General features: G+C 48.7%; 1 protein-coding gene across 5 annotated transcripts in view; it reads left to right on the top strand.

Moving 5' to 3' along the window:
* The window catches only part of Scml4 (Scm polycomb group protein like 4), an 84,177-nt gene that overhangs the window by 48,039 nt on the left and 17,583 nt on the right, over window positions 1-18,555 (top strand). For 3 of the 5 annotated variants that reach the window (XM_050120573.1, XM_050120572.1, XM_050120575.1), the window contains 3 exons: window positions 7,774-7,903; window positions 8,808-9,008; window positions 13,180-13,374. In XM_050120573.1, coding sequence (XP_049976530.1) covers window positions 7,774-7,903; window positions 8,808-9,008; window positions 13,180-13,374 — 526 coding nt within the window. Of the gene's footprint in view, window positions 1-7,773; window positions 7,904-8,807; window positions 9,009-13,179; window positions 13,375-15,439; window positions 15,707-15,763; window positions 15,868-18,555 lie in introns of those variants that run through there. The other 2 variants (XM_050120576.1, XM_050120577.1) reach the window with 2 other exon arrangements.

Genomic DNA, 18,555 nt, shown 5'->3' with positions numbered 1-18,555 from the left:
GTGGAGACAAAAGTCCACAGTTCTCTTTTGAGTCTACTTCCCAGATAGTTAGGAAAAGGCATGAACTTTATCTCAGGCCACACATCCCCAGACAATGCCCCAAGCCTTAAGCTGGTGCCCTAGAATAATACTTCCCATCCAGTGTCTGTGTGACCGTCACCCATCTGTGGTGGAAGAGCCAGGTGAAGCTTTCACAGAGCTGAAGTGGTTTCCTCAAAAGATTACCCTTTATTCTAAAATCCATGTTGGTGAGAGGAGGTTGTTATCAACACTGACAGGTGCTGGGGATTTAAAATCTTCTCAGTCTGCAAAATTAAGTTGGTACCTGGCCCCCTAGTTTGTTTTGGCCATTTCCCAGTTCCTGACACCCATTTTACTGCTGATGACAGGGCTCTAACTGTGGAAGAGCCAGCAAGCAAATTGTACAGTTTCACCTCACTTACCAAATGGCCACTAATTCGGCAATTCAGTATCTGGGACATAGTAGAGGAGCCAGAGGTTGTTTTTTCTTTTCTTTTTTTTTTTTTTCAAAAAAAAAAAAAAGCCTGACTAAGCAAAGGACGGTCTAAATTGGTACAACCTTAAAGAGCTTGTATTTTATTACTAAGAAAATGTGTCTGAGACTTGGACACAGTGGCACAGGTCTGTATTCCAAGTTGTCTGGAGGCAGGAGGATTCTTTGAAACCAGGGACTTGAGACAAGGCAACCAAGTAGTACCCTGTCTCAGATGAATAAACAGATAAATAAATCGCTGACATTAAAGAAGGAAGCGGATGTGTTGGGACGAGGAAGGGCTCCAGAGGGAGCACGGGAGGGCAGGAGGGGTGAATAGGATCAAAATGAATTACAGACAAGTATGCAATTGCTAAAGAATCAACAAAAACTACCTTTAAAAAAAAGGAAAGGGAATTCTCCTGTGCCCTCCATCAAAGGCTCTGTAAGTTCAGTTCTAGTAGTTTCTACCATCAGACATGAAGCAGAGGCAGTTGCTGTGGGAAGATACTGAAGGGGTGGCAAGAACTATTTCTACAATCTGACAATGTATTAATACAAGGGACACTACTTTCACTATTACAGAACGGCAGTTTCACTAGTGACATTGTAGTAGTGATCACTGGTATCAGGGACAGTGATCAATGGTGATAGTGATCAATCAGGCTTTGAATTCCTAGGCTGTCTCTTTCTTCTGACTGTCCTGGGCCTGTGCCTGCTGATGCCACCCCAGCAACTCGGCCAGCTTCCTCTGCCCCTGCAGCTCTCTCTGGCCTGAGAACCACACAGGCGTCTCTCTTCTAGACTTGAGCCTCATCGACAGTAGGACATTTGACTGCTTCTGAGATTCAGGCTAACACGGGCAAGTTGCAGGCAGAAAAGGAAGGGCCAAGCTGGAGGTCAGATGTCAGTCGTCTGGAGCCCAGAGTCCACGCTCCATCCCAGGGCCCCTCTGACTGAGCTTCCTGTAGCCTCGGGCCTCCTGCTGCCTTATTACTGGGGTCTGCTCACCACTGAGCCTTGCTGTCCACCGTCATTTTCCAGTCTTTGTGTTTTGTCCCCTAGTCCTCCTCCTCTCTGTCTCTCTGTCTCTCTGTCTCTGTCTCTCTCTTTCTGTGTCTCTCTCTTTCTGTGTCTCTCTTTCTGTGTGTCTCTCTCTCTGTCTCTCTGTCTCTTTCTCTTTCTCTCTCTCTGTCTCTTGTCTCTGTGTGTGTCTCTCCTCTCTCAGTATCCACAGGATACATCATTCTTCACTGTTTTCTTCTTGGCTTCTGGTGTCAGGAGATGACATCTCTCTTCCCCACCCCAGGAAGAATCTCAGCTCAGAGCTGGCAGGAGAAACCTCAGCCTTACCCCTTACCCATTTGTGTCTCTGAAAAGTATGGCCTTCCCACTCCCTGCTGATTCCACCCTGATGCCTGTAGCACATTGTATTACACAGTTTTATTTCCTTGGGTAAGTGCTGAGGCAAAACTTGTTCAATTAGGATGCCAGATTTGATGGAAGCCAAGGTCCAACGATACAGCCCCTCTGCCTCTTGGGGGCTGATGTTCTCCCGGATATGAAAAGGCAACTGTGGGTCCAGCAGGCTCACCCCCAGGAATGGAATCACATATACGTCTCATTGGAATCATTTTGCATTTTACCAGGCAAGTTTTTAGAATACAGTCTGAAGTTAAACACGGTGAATGATCCAATTTCTCTAGCTGTACTTTCCGATGCTCTCCCCTTGCCACCCTGAGGGAGTTTTGAACGTACAAAGAATGTGCATGCCAGGATGAAAGAAATGGGTCCTCAAGGAACGTGTGGGGCGGGAACACAGACGAAGCTATCCTTGCTCTGGCTACTCCGGAACAGCCACCAGCAGCAGTGCCCTGGACGAGCTGTCACCTTCCTGTGTGACCGAGGTTTTGAACTTCAGGAAAAGACACCAGCTATAGACCTATCAGGGCTGTTGGCTTTGAAGGCCAAGGCTTAGTCCGGGCAGAGATCTCGGCAGCAGGCCTCGGGCTCCCCCCCCCTACCGGGTGCTGCCAGGAAGAGGCCCTCTTTACCCCTCTACATCATCACCCCACTCACCATTCAACAGATTCTGCGTTTAATATTTGCAGTAGGTTCTCTGCTTTGTACTAGACATTCTCACCCCCCCCCCATACACAGCTCCTAACTCCTCCACTGTTAGCATCTTACACTACAACAGCAATTGTCACCAACAGCAAACTCATAATCTACTGTCATAGGTCAGGCCCATACTTCATTCTAATTGTATGGACGTTTCTCTGATCTGTTCCGGGTCCCGTCCAGCACGACCTCAGATTCCGCCATCGTGTTTTCTTAAGCTCCTCTGTCTCTGGAAGTTGCTCAGCTTTTCCTTACTTTTTGATGGTGAACGGCTTTGAGGAGTTTCATAGGTTATAGAGTTGTGCTCTCTAGTGTTTCCCCAGATGTTAGACTGGGTGTGTGGGGACCACAGAGGCACAGTGACATCTCCGTCTAACCATATCAGAAGCACAGACTGTCCGTACCACTGCTGATGTGGCTTTGGATCCTGTGGCTAAGGTGACATGTGCCAGGTGTCCCCTCTGTTTCCACATGGCAGTATTTAGAAGGAATTCATCATGCACAGCCCTTCCTTGAAGACGGAGTTGTGCTCGCCTCCTAGAGAGGGCTGGAGGTTTGCTCATGAGAGATTTATTTGTTCCTCTATTTATCTACTTTGTCAGTCATTTACTTAAGGTTGGTGGACTTGTGAACATTTATTACGTATATACTTTATGCTATAATAATACACTGGTGCTCATAGTGGTCCAGACTCATCCACTGGAAGTTTTTTTCAGTGGGCACCTTGCTCCTTAAGATACTCCGGTCACTAGTGGTTTTGCTGATGTCTTGTTACCTCTTCCAGCTTACTCTGTATGCTCTCTGTCTTAGGAAATGGACCATCCATTTCTGTTAGAAGTCCCAGTCTTTTTATTGAGAAGGACATTAGAAACCAATATATGAGCATTACACTTTATTTTGTCTGTTAAAACAGCCAAATAAACAAATCAATATTTTAAAAAACCGAAAGCAAGAACAGCAAAGACAAATTACCCATCCCGCCCCCCGAGAGCAGCTTGTGTTGGCTGAGGAAGAGGTCCACATCGTGTCACAGAGGAAGTGCTGCAATCCGTGTCCCCCCATCTCCAGCCTCTTCTAATCGTGTGGCTCCCTCATAAATGCTAGCCCTCATTCTTACAAGCTTTCCTTACTACTGAGTTCTCTCCAGCGGGCTGTTTTTTAGCTCTTTAGATTAGGCAGTAAAAACTTAAATTTATGAACACCGAGTTAATTTTGATTGTATTTCACTCCCTTATAAAAATCCCATTTTTAAAATATCGTGGCCTCCTATTCTAGTCTAGTTTTGATTGCTGTAACAGAAGAGCAGTGGCTGCATGATTCATAAAGAATGAGCCTTTCTGTCTGGGGTGTAGCCAGTTGTAGGATGTTTGCCTAGTGGGCACGATGCCCTGATTACACACACGCGCACGCAGATATACAGAAACACACACACACAGATATACAAACACATACACACATACACATACACACAGATATACAGAGACACACAGACACACACAGATACACAGATATACAAACACAGAGAGAGAGATACAGAGACACACAGACACACACACAGATATACAAACACATACACACACAGACAGAGATATACAAAGACACACACACACAGATATACAAACTCACACACACAGATATACAAACACAGAGAGAGAGATACAGAGACACACAGACACACACACAGATATACAAACACATACACACACAGACAGAGATATACAAAGACACACACACACAGATATACAAACTCACACACACAGATATACAAACACAGAGAGAGAGATACAGAGACACACAGACACACACACAGATATACAAACACATACACACACAGACAGAGATATACAAAGACACACACACACAGATATACAAACTCACACACACAGATATACAAACACAGAGAGAGAGATACAGAGACACACAGACACACACACAGATATACAAACACATACACACACAGACAGAGATATACAAAGACACACACACACAGATATACAAACTCACACACACAGATATACAAACACAGAGAGAGAGATACAGAGACACACAGACACACACACAGATATACAAACACATACACACACAGACAGAGATATACAAAGACACACAGACACACACACAGATATATACAAACTCACACACACAGATATACAAACACATACACATACACACAGATATACAGAGACACACAGACACACACACACACACACACACACACACACCACCACCACCACCCCACAGAGATAAAGAGGATTAACTAGTTCACAGTCCTAGAGGCACAAGCACATAGTGAGGCCTCCTGGCAGAAGATATGCTAGTGTGAGCAGATGTGGAGGGCCCATGAGTCACCTGGGGAAATAGGAACTTAGGGGAGGGGTGGGCAGTCACTTTTTTTGTTCTCAGTTTCTGTTGTTGTTGTTTGGAGTCTCTTTATGTAGCCCTGGGTGGTGACGGATTAAAGGTATATGCTCTCATACCTGGCCAGTCTCCCCACTTTTAAAACAACCTGCTCTCATGGAGGCTAACTGACTTCATGAGTCAAAATCAATTCTTTCCCAAGGTGATCCCCCCCCCCCAATGGCCTAATCACCTCTCGAAGGTTCTAGCATCTCTTAATGTATTGAGGGCCAGGCCGCTAGTATATAAGCCCCTGGGGACACATCCACAGTGCTGCCCACAGCTTACAGAAGATTCCTGTTTTGTTTTAAAATCCCAGCATCTGTAGAGGCCGGTGTCTTAGTCGGTGCCCTTTTGCTTTTAAGAGACACTATAACCACGGCAACTCTTATAACAGAAAACATTTAATTAAGGCTGGCTTACAGTTTCAGAGGTTTAGTCCATTATCAGCATGGCAGGAAGCATGGCTGCATGCAGGGAGACATGGTGCTGGAGAAGTAGCTGAAAGTTTATATTTGGACCCACAGGCAGCAGGGAGGGAGAGACTGGGCCCTTGAAAACCTCAAGCCACCTTCAGTGACACACTTTTCCCAGCAAGACCACACCTCCTAATCCTTTTAAATAGTGCCTCCCCCCATTCTTTCAAATAGTGCCTTTCCCTAGTAACCAAGCTTTCAAATCTATGAGCCCATGGGAGCTGTTCTCACTCAAACCACCACTGAGGGGAAATAAGGAAGTTTTCAAGGCAGGGTTTCTCTATGAGCCCTGGCTGTCCTGGAACTCCCTCTGTAGACCAAGCTGGCCTTGAACTCAGAGATCCACCTTCCTCTTCCTCTCCAGTGCTGGGATTAAAGACATGAGCCACCACTGCATAGCAGAGGAAGCTTTTCTTTTCTTGCAGCCATCTGACTCATCTGATCTCTATGATTGCTTCATTTAGACAGAAATGATAAATAGAAATGACAGCTAATTGTAATACTATGACTTTTTTTAAAAAATAGGTTCAGTGGATAAATCCAACATTAATAACTATAACAGAAAACAAACATGAGATGTTAGGGTTGTTATGTAGTTTGTGAGACTGAGATTTCAGTAATCATTGTCATCACGATTATCACCATCATCATCGCCACCACCATCATCATCATCATCACTACCATCACCATCATCATCACTACCATCATCATCAACAACACTACCATAATCATCACCATCATCACCATCATCATCACCACCATCATCATCCTTAGGTCATCATCATTACCACCATCATCAGCATCAGCAACATCAACACCACCATCAAGACCATCATCACAACCACCACCACCACCACTGCTACCAGACATTCTAGGAAAGGAGCAAGTAGACCTTCATGTTGATTTACTTGAAAGCCACAGGCAAATAAATCATAATTTTCCAATTTTGTTCTCCTGATGGGCTTTTGGGTTGCTCATGTAAACTATAATATCATCAGCAAATAGTAAGAGTTCGACTTCAGGATGTAAAGCTCTCAGCTACTGCTCTAGTACCATGTCAGCCTGCTTTCTGCCATGATGATCATGGGCTAACCCTCTAAACTTATAAGCAAGCCCTCAGTTAGGTGCTTTATTTGATAAGAGTTGCCTTGGTCATGGTGTCTCCTCCCAGCAGTAGAGGACATTCATTCACGACAATGAATCCACAGTATTTGCATGACTCTTTCTCCATCACTATTATTAGTCCATCCTAAAAGTCTAGAAGAAACTTAGATGTAGACGCATATTTATTAACAATGGGACATAGCACCTGGCTGTCCAAAGTGTACTTGTGGATTTGCAGAGACAACCCACCTGGAGGCTCTTAAGGATTGTAGACTCCTACCCCAGAACTCAGAATCAAAACCTGCATTGTTATGAGAACCACAAGAGGTTGTTTGAAAAAGTTGAAGACCTTGGGGATTGAGCAATTGCTCTTGAACAATATGCACACACTGAAAATTTTTGAAACTTTGGAAACTCCTGATGCTTAGGGTCCTGCTCTTGTAAACTGACTTGATTCTTCTGACGTGGGTCCCCCACAGAAGTCACTGGTGTTTTATGCCACCTTCAAACTGCACCTACCCTCTGTCCCCATGTACCCCCTACAGCTTTCCATTACTCTGACCCAACCTAGTGCCAGGTGTGAAGTGGCCTATTGACCCATTATCATTGGCTGGCCTTTGCCTATTCCATTAGCGCAAATTCCATCTCCTTGTGTGTGGTTCCAGGGGAGACCTTCATAGTGGTGGCTGCCCATTCCTGTCCCATCCAGATTGTGACTGACAGCCTGCCATAGGAAGGAGAATGCTTAGCATGCGGTGAGCTCATCAGAGAGCAAGGAGAGCCTCATGGTCCATCTCCTGGTGGATACAGTGGAAGCCCCGTGGCCAGGATCTACAGAGTGCAGAGGTGTGAGCAGGGCACTGCCCTGGATCTGCATCCTGTTCTCAGGGGCATCCTGGGGTTTAACCATTCGTGCCTCCGTTTGTTCCGACACCCACTCCCTGGTGCTGTCATTTCCTGGGTCGTACCAAGGTAGGGGTGAAGAGCAGAGCTATCTTCTGGCTATAATCTAATTACAAATTTTGCACGTGAACTTGAATCCGAAGCTCCTTTCCCAAAGCTGAGCAGGAAAAAGATGCAGATGTGAGAAAGAGTGCTGAGAATTAGCAGACATCCAGGAAAGACCGGGGTGGTGTGGGGAGCATTTCTAGACGTTCACTGCTTACATAGACTCTCTTGCAGATCAAGCCCCCCGTGCTCATGACTCCCTTGGCTCTATCACCTCCACGGAGTACCCCAGAACCCGACCTCAGCTCCATCCCTCAGGATGCAGCCACCATCCCCAGCTTGGTGGTCCCACAGGCTCTCACAGGTATGTCAACAGAATGGACTTCAAGGTGGAAATGGTTTCCTAGTACCAGGGTGTCTTTTCATCTAACAGTTACTTTATAAGTCTAAGAATTTCTCTGAGATATTTTACAAGGTGTGGCAGTGCACACCTTTAATCCCAGCACCCGGCACTGGAAGCAAAGGCAGGTTGATCTCCGGGTTCTATGTCAGCCTGGCCTACAAAGTGAATTCCGGGACAGCCAGGGCTGCACAGAGGAACCCTGTTTCTAACAAAAAGAAATGTTTCCCTGAGACAATCCAAAGAAAGACCTGGCGTGGTAGCTGGTCTCTGAAAGTGTGTGTTTGGTTATTTATAACTGTTTTCTGTGAATGTTGGGTTCCGCTGGTTTCTTTGGAGTAGGCAGGTAAGAGCAGTGGCCACATCTGAGTGTGCTCGCTTGAGTGTGTCTGTTTTGCATTTGTATTTCCAGTTGCTACCACATGCCCCAAAATAGTGTAGCACCCATTCCAATCTTTCTTTCTCTTTGATGATGATGATGTAGCCCAGGCTGGCCTCAAACTCACAGAGATCCACCTATCTCTGCCGCCCAAGAGCTGGTATTAAAGGTGTGCACCACTACTGCCTGGCTCACACCATGCTTTTTATTGGTGCAAGCTCACAGGGAAATGGCCTCCAGTCCTTGGGGGAGCAGAGAAAGATTTGGTCATAGAGCTACTCAGATGGAAATACCTTCATATACACTGTCCATGTGAGCCAGAGTAATTGTCTTCTGTAGAGTTTTACCCAGTAAGAGGGCACCCAGCTATCCCTCTGCCCGCTGCCAGGAGGTCACGCTGGAACACGTTCTGACAATTGGGAAGTACAGTTTTTTTTAGCCTTTCTACCTTGCTAGATATCTCACTTCTGCTCTTCTCTGCACCCACAGTGTGCCTCTACATTAACAAGCAGGCTGATGCAGGTCCCTACCTGGAGAGGAGGAAGCTGCAGCAGCTTCCTGAGCGCCTGGGGCCTGAGCGGCCTGCAGCTGTCCTGCAGCAGGCGGTGCAGGCATGCATAGACTGTGCGCACCAGCCAAGGCTTGTCTTCTCCCTTGTCAAGCAGGGCTACCGTGGCGAACTGGTGTCAGGTAAGGCGTGGAGGTGCGGGAGGTATACACATGGTCTCTCTGTGTAGCCACTTCCAAGTGGGGACAGTGGGTGTGGCCAGAGACTGTCCTTCCACTGCTAGGCTCCAGGGCCTCTGAGCCTGGGAGCAGAATGCATCCCTTGGGACAATTACCTGACCTGGGGAGCAAGAATGAACTCCTGGAGCCTCACCCTTGACTCCTCCCCTTTCCCCCCCACTTCCAACACCGTGCCTCTGCCTTCAAGCGTATCCACAATGCATTCCCAACCACAGTGGGTTTTAAGATAAGACCATGCTTGATCTTTGCCCTAAATCCTCCATAGGTTCTTATGTCCAAGTGAAAACCCTTATCTTCACAAGGCCCATAGGCCTACGTGAACTGCTCCCTGCTCCCTCTCCAAACTCAGGGTCACTTCTCTCTCCCATATCCAGCTTAGGTTAGATGACTTCTTTGCTATGTTTCCTACACCCTTTGACTGCTCTCTCACCTCAGGGCCTTTGCTCCTGCTGACTTGTTCTTCTGGAATATTTTACCCTGGTGGTCCATGCTACAGGCTCCTGAAAACCCTTTTTGGCTTCTACTCAAATGCTGCCTTATCGGAGTCCTCTCTTCTGGCCTTGATCGGAATACCAGGCCTTCTTTACTCTGCCCATTTTCCATAGTACTCACAACCATGGAGGACAACTGGGGAGGGCTCCCAATTCAACCCACCTCAAGGGGACACCTCTTTAGACGGGGTCACAGCCCTGTTGAAGCCCCACCTGCCAGCTCCCAGAGGAGCCATTTGCCTACAGAACGCAGAGTTCTGACTCTTTCAAACCCTTTGCTCTTCTATCCCACACTACCCAACCCTTGTCGCTACCTGGACTTCAGTTTTGGAGAGTCAAGCTGCTGTCTTCCTGCTCGGCATCGTGGCTATGGCCTTCCTTAGCAGCAAGGAAAAGGCAGATTTCCTGGCAACGGGCCTGCCTGGTTAGTTAAGAAGGAGTCAGGGAAGAGGTCATGGGGATGCCTGGATTCCCAGAACCACACAGGTGGAGGCAGGAGTGTCTTGAGTGTGCAGCCAGGATGGGGTACGCAGAGAGTTATAAGACATTAGTGCTACAAAGAGAGAGACTGTCTCAAAAACTAAAGAAAGGAGAGAAGGAGGAGGGGAGGAGGAGAAAAGAGGAGGAGGGAAAGAGAAGGGGCAGAATGAAGAAAGGAGACATGGGTAGGGTCAAGGGCATGTGTCTGACATGGTGATATTTAAGGGCTTCAGCAGACGTACCAACAAGAAGATACGCGAACAAGGGAGAGGAGGAGACTCTAGTCCCAGGCCTCCTGGAGTTCCTCTGCTGTTCCACCTCCCTTCTTCCTTGAACCATCCTCTTACCTTGTTCCTTGCTACATAGTAGGGCTCAAGACATAGATCTGGGGTTGAGGGAGGGCCCTTCTCTCTGCCCTCCTTCTCAATGATGCCGCTTGTCCTAGAGGCTCTGTGCGCCCTGCCCTTGAGCTGGGAGAGCTGGTCCTGAGCCTGGCTTTCCTGCTCCCCCTTTCTGTAACCTCAGGGCCTCAGCATTAGGGGGAAGCAATCCCAGGATGGATGACTTTTGGAGTTCCCGTGGGCTGAGGGCATTCCCAGGGACTACTTTCCTGCTGTGGGGTAACTTTTCATGTTAGAGTTGGAGCGAGATGTCCAACAAGGATACAGGACAGCATCCATGTGGCCCAGAAAGGGGCGGGGATGGGGAGAGGACTCAGGAGAAACAGCAGGGTACCCACTCTACATTTAGAAGCTGATCCCCAAAGCCCTGCTCCCCGAATACCCCACAGCATAGCACACAGTACACAGAAGTTTGTCACATGGATGCTGGCAGGATCAAGGAAGAACCCAAGGGTGAGAGGTGGTTTCTGGACTCCAGACACTCTGAGGGTTGGCGGGAGCAGCATCCTAGAGCTGCACGATCCCTCCCAGAGATCCTGTTAGGGTGCTCTGCCTTAGCCACACCCCCAAAGGGAGACTTTATGAACTCAGGAGTTCTACATCCTCTTGAAAGAGATGGGATTTCCCCCATGTATGCAATCCCATGAATGCTTACAGAATACATATGTGATTGAATGGGTAGACCTGAGGTTCCGAGGCTCTCCCACCTTGGGGCTAGTCTCTGTATCACCCAGCATTTTAAGACAGTGCCTATACTAATCAGGGGTTTGCAAAGTATCTGGAACAGGCATAATGACAGCTCTGTGGCTAGAGCCTGGATCAGAGCCACTTTAGATTTCAGATGAAAGACAAGTGCCACACGGAAGCCGCACGAACTGAAAAATCCAGTCTAGGATTCTCCTCAGCTTCATCTTCTGTAACACAGGACATCAGCCCCAATCCTCATAGGCCAGCAGGAGGCCTGTGTGGAAATGAGTTCCACAGGCCTTAGCAAACCAAAAGGCACTACATGTAAGAGATGGAATCTTTTGGTGTCTGGTTATAATAAAGACTAGCAGTGGTAGCTCCTGCCATCTGCCAAGCTTCAGGGGTTATGATGCAAGTCAGCAGGCTGCCTGCTAGGGTTGCTGGGAGTGGGGGAAGCCTGGGTCAAAGCTGGGTCAAAGCAGGAGGTCCTCTCTGAGGTGTCTTTGTGTATCCCTCGCACTGTAGCTGATGTGCAGATCTGGGGTGAGGGGCTGTGAGGAGAGAGACAGGACAAACTCTGCACAGTGCTTCAGGAAACTGACGCCACTTCTCAGTTTGGACTTCTCAGTTTGGTTACTATCCAGAGCTGGAACTCAGTGTTGCTCTAAAGAGCCCCCCTCTCTTTTAAATATTTATTTTCGTTTTATGTGCATTGGTGTTTTGTCTGGATGTATACATGTATGAAGAGTGTCAGACTCCCTGGAACTGGAGTTACAGACAGTTGTGAGCTGCCATGTGGGTGCTGGGAACAGAACCCGGGCCCTCTACAATAACTGCCAGTGCTCTTAACCATTAAGCCATCTCTCCAGCCCTGAATTAAAGACTCTCCTCTTGAGGGCTTTCCTTGAAACACCCCCTCCCCCCCCCCGGGGTCCTCTGGTGGCAAATACATTGAATTGGAGACTTCGGGGCGAACTCTGGTGTCTGTGTCTATCTCTTCCTTCAGACACGGTCAGAGATGGACTCTTGGGTGGGAGCAGCAGCAGATATGTAATCACACCAGGAGAGCACACTCATGTTCACACTGTCAACCCTCTGCCCACTGGGACGGTTCACAACCGCTGACCCCCGGGAGCAGTGACCCCTGGGAGCAGTGAGCTCACCCGACTCTCTAGTGGCTTTCTCTGCATCCCTCAGAGGAAGCAGGACCTTGGAGAATCGCCAATGGCAGGGCTGGAGCAGGATGGTCCTGGGATGCACCGAAGTGCCCCAAACCAAAGAGACACAGGAGTCAACCTCATTGGAGCTCCAGAAATGAAAGCTGGAACCATTGGCATTAGATGACAAACGGCCTTTGACAACCCCGGACATAAAACGTGTGTTCCGGAGTCACATCAAGCTTAGCAAAACGACTGAATCAAAAATAAAGGGGCGAGATGGGGCAATCTTTCCTTACAGAGGAATTGGATGTGGGATTCGCTGCTGTTCTAGACAGGAAGTAGGGCTGAACACCCCCGAGACCCTTGGAGATGGCAGGTTTAGTGACTTGGTGACCCAGACTTAGTGACTGGGCCCAGGGACCAGAATATGGAGAACAGAGAGGGTATGGTACACATTGGCTCCGCTAAGTGTGGAAGATTCACGCTGCAGAAGTGCCCTGTGGGTATGACATGGCCTGGGTGTGGTGTTCCGTGAAGGGTTCTTTGTCTCCATAGTCTTTCTCTCCATCCCCAATCCCACGATTCCAGCTGTGAGAAAAAGTATGAGCCAGATGCAATGGAGAGGCAGGTTTCCCAATATCTGAGCAGAGCTGGTCGGGGCTGCAGCCGCAATCATGAAAAGCAAGGACAGGGAGACGAACTGTTATGGACCAAGGAGGCAAGGGGAATGGACAACGAAAGCAGTGTGCTGCCCTGGGTGGCACCCCAGGACAAAGACAGGATTATCGAGACTTCCAGTGGAACCCCATAGAGCCCAACTACAAATAAAAGGGAAATGAATTGCCCTTCTCCACTTCCTGTGCCCAGCTCTGAGTTCCTATTTCTGGTTTTCCAGTCTCTGCTTCCTTTGATGGAAAACAGCACCTGAGGAGCCTGCCCGTGGTCAACAGTGTGGGCTATGTCCTCCGCTTCCTGACCAAACTGTGCCGTAGCCTCCTGTGTGACAACCTCTTCAGTCACCTGCCCTACCCTGGGAGCCTCAGTGCCTCCGAGAAGACCCAGGAGAGAGAGGATGGGAGACCCGAGTCAGGTGAGAGGGGCTGCTTTGTCCTGCTGCGGGGGCCTCCCTCGTGGTCAGTAGATGAGGCCGCTGCTGAGGGGCGCTGCTGTCCTTAGAGGCCCAGACCCATCTCTCTGGACTCCCAGCTGCATGGAACTCAGGTGTCTAGACTGTTTCCATCCGATACTTTCAGGAAACGTGGTGTCTCCAGCTCCTGGGAGCTGACACCCTAGCCTTGCAGCCTGTGTGCTTAGAATTTAGACCGTGATACCAGGTTACACCTTCCGAGTGGTCTTCCCCTGCTGTCAGGGAACTCTGGTAACTTTGTCCTTGTTGAGTAGTCGTAGGACTGTGAAACCAAGGAACTAAGCAGTCCCAAAGAGGGTAGGCTGATGGACAGATGTAGTCTTCCTGTGTGTAGTGTCCCAGGGGTATCTGCTTAAAGAAAGCTATACGACCAAGATGCTACACTGTAAGACTCTGATTGGGCCATGCATCGCACACGCCTTCCTTTGAGAGCTGGTGTTTACCTCTTAGCACAGGATGGAAAGTAACCAAAGGTTGAGGAACTTGGGTATCACAGCCACAGAATAACCCAGGCTGAATTAAAAATGGCCAGAGGGTGGGCCAGGAAGGTCAATGCTTCAGCCTTGTCCACCTCTGTAGACACTAATGGCAGGTAGAGTCCTTAGCAATGTAGAGTGATGGATTAGGAGGTGTGGTCTTTTTGAAGGAGGTGCATCACTAGGGTGGGCTTTGAGGATTCAGAAAACACATGGTATTCCCAGGGTGGCGTCCTGCTTTCAGTCTGAGAAGTGAGCTTTCGCTTTTCCTGCCACCATGCCTTTGGACTCTACATTCTGAAACCATAATCCCAGTTAAATGCTTTCTTATACATGCTGACTTCGTCATGGTGTTCTATCAGCAATAGAAACTAAGAAATAGTTCTCAGTAGTTGGCTAGGCTGGCTAGCCAGCGTGTGTGTGTGCGAGTGCACTTGTGTGTGCATTCATGTATGTGTGTTCGTGTGTGTGTGCATATGTGTTTGTGTGAGTGTGTTTGTGTGAGTGTGTTTGCATAAGTGCCCTGGTGTGTGTCAGTGCACTTGTGTGTGCACATGTGTGTATGTGTGTCTGTGTGTGTTTGTGTATATACGTGTGTTTGTGTAAGTGCCCTGGTATGTATGAGTGCACTTGTGTATATGCACATATGTGTGCATGTGTGTTTGCGTGTATATGTGTGTTTGAGTGTGTTTGTGTATATATGTGTGTTTGTGTGAGTGTGTTTGTGTAAGTGCCCTGGTGTGTGTCAGTACAATTGTGTGTGTGCACATATGTGTGCATGTGTGTTTGTGTGTATACGTGTGTTTTAGTGTGTTTGTGTATATATGTGTGTTTGTGTGAGTGTGTTTGTGTAAGTGCCCTGGTGTGTATGAGTGCACTTGTGTGTGTACTTGTGTGTATATGTGTGTTTGTTTGTATGAGTGTGTGTGCGTGAGTATGCGTGTGTGTACTGGAATCTAACTCATGTCCTCACTCTTGTGGGGCAAGCACTTTGCTGACTGAATTGTCTCTCCAGCCCCTCAGTTTATAAAAGAGCAAACAGCACGGGGACTGTTGAGGAAGCAGAGACTGACCCTCACCACTGCCTTCTCTTCCTGCTTGGGTTTCCTGTGCACTTGGGTACGGCCACATCCCATGGAAGGTAGTCATGGAGCCTGCTCTCCTCTTAAGGCCCAAAGGGGATTCATTATTCTAAACAGCTGACTTCAGTCAAAACTGTCTTTGCTCCAACTTTCCAAGCAGGAAAATCAATCCACAGCTTAGAACAAAGTCTTCGGCAAACCAGAAACACGCTGGAGAACGGAGGAAATTCAGGTGTCAGGCATTAGAAATGCTGGCTGGTCCCTGGCCTCTCCTCAGGGAAGGGAAAATGTAAATGTATTAAATGCACCCGAGTGGAGGCCGAGCTGGGGCAAGCTAAAGGAGAAAATCTATACGGCCAGGGACTAAGTTAATGGAAAATGTAATTGAAGGGAATGATATGCTCCGCCTGTAGGTGGTACAGCCTGGTGCCCTTTGAACCCGGAAGGCGAGATACAAGGCCACTGAGGCCCTAAGGGAAAACGAGAATTGCTTATCTGTAGGAACAGGGGTGGGACTGAGCCTGGGAACGGAAAATCTGTGACTGTGGCCAGAGCCTCCTTAAAAGCTGCCGTGGAAGGGTGGGTGTTTGCTTTCGGCCACCTTTGAGTCCCTTTGAGGACATGAAATGCCCCCTGTGTCCCACAGCATCTGCCGCAAGTTAGGAGCCGCAGCCCCCAGGAGTGTGGGCTAAGCCTGAGGAAAAGGACTGCACCCAGGTAGGATGGCGGCACGTGTGTCTGGGCTGAGGGCTGAGGGCAAGCCCCCACCCCTTCCCTTCCAGGCCCTGCCTCCAGCTTCATCCCTCAGGCTGCCCGTGCTGTTCTACCAAGACTCCAGGCTTTCTTCTCTAGGAAAGCCAAGTAGCCAAGCCTCCCTGGTGGGTTCTTCACAGCTCTCGGAAGCTGTGCCTGGCGGGCTTCGGTCCAGCCTTTTCTCCCCTGGGCTTCGACACCAGCATCTGAAGTGCTGCCAGCTCTTAGTGTAGCCAGGTCAAGCTGTTCTCACTGAAAGTCCTCTGAGCACTGACCAGGAACTAGGCAGAGTGGTGGAGGGCTAGACATTCATCAAGAAAGGCCATGGCTTTCAGCCTGCGGGAAGGTAGCGTTAATGACTGCTGAGCTCCCTCAACTGGGAAGTTAGGAATGACTTGAGAGAAATAAGGTGAGGTGGTGTGTGTGCGCACGTGTGTGTGTGTGCACATGTGTATAAGTGTGTGTGTATATGCATGTGCGTGCTATGCGTGTATATGTGTATGTGCTTGTATATGTGTGTATATGTGTGTGTTTCTGTGTGTATGTGGAGGTGCGGCAATGGGGTAGATTAGGGAGCACGAACGCTGGGCTAGCGTCTCAGCCGGGCGTCTCTGGGCATCACTGGATCAAGAGGTATTGTGAGAAGAATTTTACAGCTGGTGACATTGTTGCAGCTCAGGCCTTCCTTAGAGAATATGAATGCTGTTCTGATTTACGGAGCAAACGCGACGGCGACGGCCCGAGCTCCCTTGGCTGTTAGCCACCAAGCCCTAGCCATCCAGCCCTGCCTTACACACATTGTGCTAACGCTTGTTCTACGTGTGGGCCTTGTACACAGCCCTCCCTCGCTTTGGGACTCCCTCTCCCTCTCTCGTCCCTCTTTCTTCAGCTTCTTCTCCCTGGGGTGTTCTCCAGAACCACGTGAGTGGTCCTGGAAGACGCCCCTCCCATTCCCACTGTACTCCAGGCGATGGGCAGGCCAAGAGAGGAAATTTTTCCTCAAACAGGGAGACCTAGACAGTCAGGAGGCCCTTTGCGATCTAGAGATTTTTTGTTTTGCTTCATCCACCCAGCCGCCGAGGACACCACAGGCCCCAGACAGATCACAATGGTGAAAAAGAAGCATAACGCTCTCCAGAAAGTTCCCCAGACACCCACACCCCAGAAGGGGCCCGAGATGTGTGCGTGAGCCTTGCCTGCTCTTGCCTCTCTGCTGAAGCAAGCCATCGTGGCTGCACGGAGGTCGGCAATTGTTCTCTCTGGAGGAGACACGGGAGGATTTACAAGGGGCTTCTCTGGCCTCTGACAGGGACGCAGGGGCTCGCAAGATCCTGAGGCGTGCCTCCCCCTGCTTTGCACAGGCGCACTTGCCACAACCCCGGCTGGGTTCTCTCACTGGGGACCGAGAGCTTATTTCAGATGTGAAGAGGTTTGTGAGGACCCAGGAAGGAATAACACTGGCCATGCTGCCTACCAGGCCTGTGGTTTGCCAGGAATCGGTGTGGAAGGAGGTGCAGGCTCTGTGGATGCTGGTTCTGGAGGATTCCGGTCTGCTGGCCCCATCTGCCGTTCATACTGTACGCTGCCACAAAGCTAACGGGCTCTTCTCTCTCTTCTCCTTTGTTTGGCCCACTGTACGCACTTGATTCAGATGATGAATGTAACCACAGTGCGGTTAAGTTCCTAAGTTAGTGGAAGTTCTGCTACCTGTAACCCATCGACCTGTCTGCTGAATGACCTCGTGGTTTTGAGTAGTACAAAGAGTATCCACCAGTCATCTTTTAAATCAAAGCAAGAGCAGCTGGACTTAGGTGTAAGAGAAAAAATTTAAGCAATAGATTTGTAACACAGTGGCCTAGCCATGAGATCCCCTGGGGAAGTTTTTAACTGTGATTCATTTTTATGTAAATATATGTAGCTGTGTGCATATGCATGCAGTACCAACAGTGGCCAGAAGAGGGCATCAGCTTCCCTGGACCTAAAGTGGCAGACAGCTCTGTAAATCCTACGTTCCAAACCCATCCAGTGTCGGTGCTGGAACTGAACTTAGGTCTTCTGCAAAGTAGTACAGGTTCTTCAACCACTGAGCCATCTCTCCAGACCCTGGGGAAGCTTCTCAAGAAGAGGTTCAGTTACTGGCCACAGCAGGCAAAGGTTGGATCTAGCTCAGTGTGGTCCCTATGCTCCCATGCCATCTCCCCAGTCCTGAACTATCTGAGTAATACCTACAGAGCTGATCGCTCCAGATATCCCTTCCAAACAACTCCCTTCTAACAAGCCTCTCATCAGTGTTAAAATTGTTGGGTTTGCTAACTGTATTTTATGGATATATATTAAAATACATGACCGTAAAAACTTAAGAGCCATGTGTGGTCCCTGATACCTGTAATCTCAGCCCTCAGCAGAATTGCCTTAAATTCAGTACTAGCCTGGGCTACATTGTTGAGTTCCAGGCTACTCTGGGCAACTGAGTGAGATGTTGTCTTAAAAAATCCCAAGGGCTGGAGAGATGGTGCAGCAGTTAAGAGCACCGGCTGTTCTTCCAGAGGTCCTGAGTTCAATTCCCAGCAACCACACAGTGGCTCACAACCATCTATGTGGGATCTGATGCCCTCTTCTGACATAAAGTCGTACATTCAGATAGAGCACTCATATACATAAATAAATAAATCTTTAAAAAGATACCACCAACAAAATTCATTTAGTCTTCGTCAGCCAAACTCTGTCCTCCCAAATGATGTGTGTTCCCCTGGTACCTGTGAGTGAGTGAGTGAGTGGGTCCTTATCCAGAAATGGGGTCCATCAGTAGTTGG

The sequence above is a fragment of the Alexandromys fortis genome, unplaced genomic scaffold (genome assembly GCF_014885135.2).
Source record: "Alexandromys fortis isolate MF-2015 unplaced genomic scaffold, M_Fortis_MF-2015_v1.1 scaffold_175, whole genome shotgun sequence".
In the NCBI taxonomy this organism is placed as follows: Eukaryota; Metazoa; Chordata; class Mammalia; order Rodentia; family Cricetidae; genus Alexandromys; species Alexandromys fortis.
This window is presented reverse-complemented; position numbering and strand designations above follow the sequence as displayed.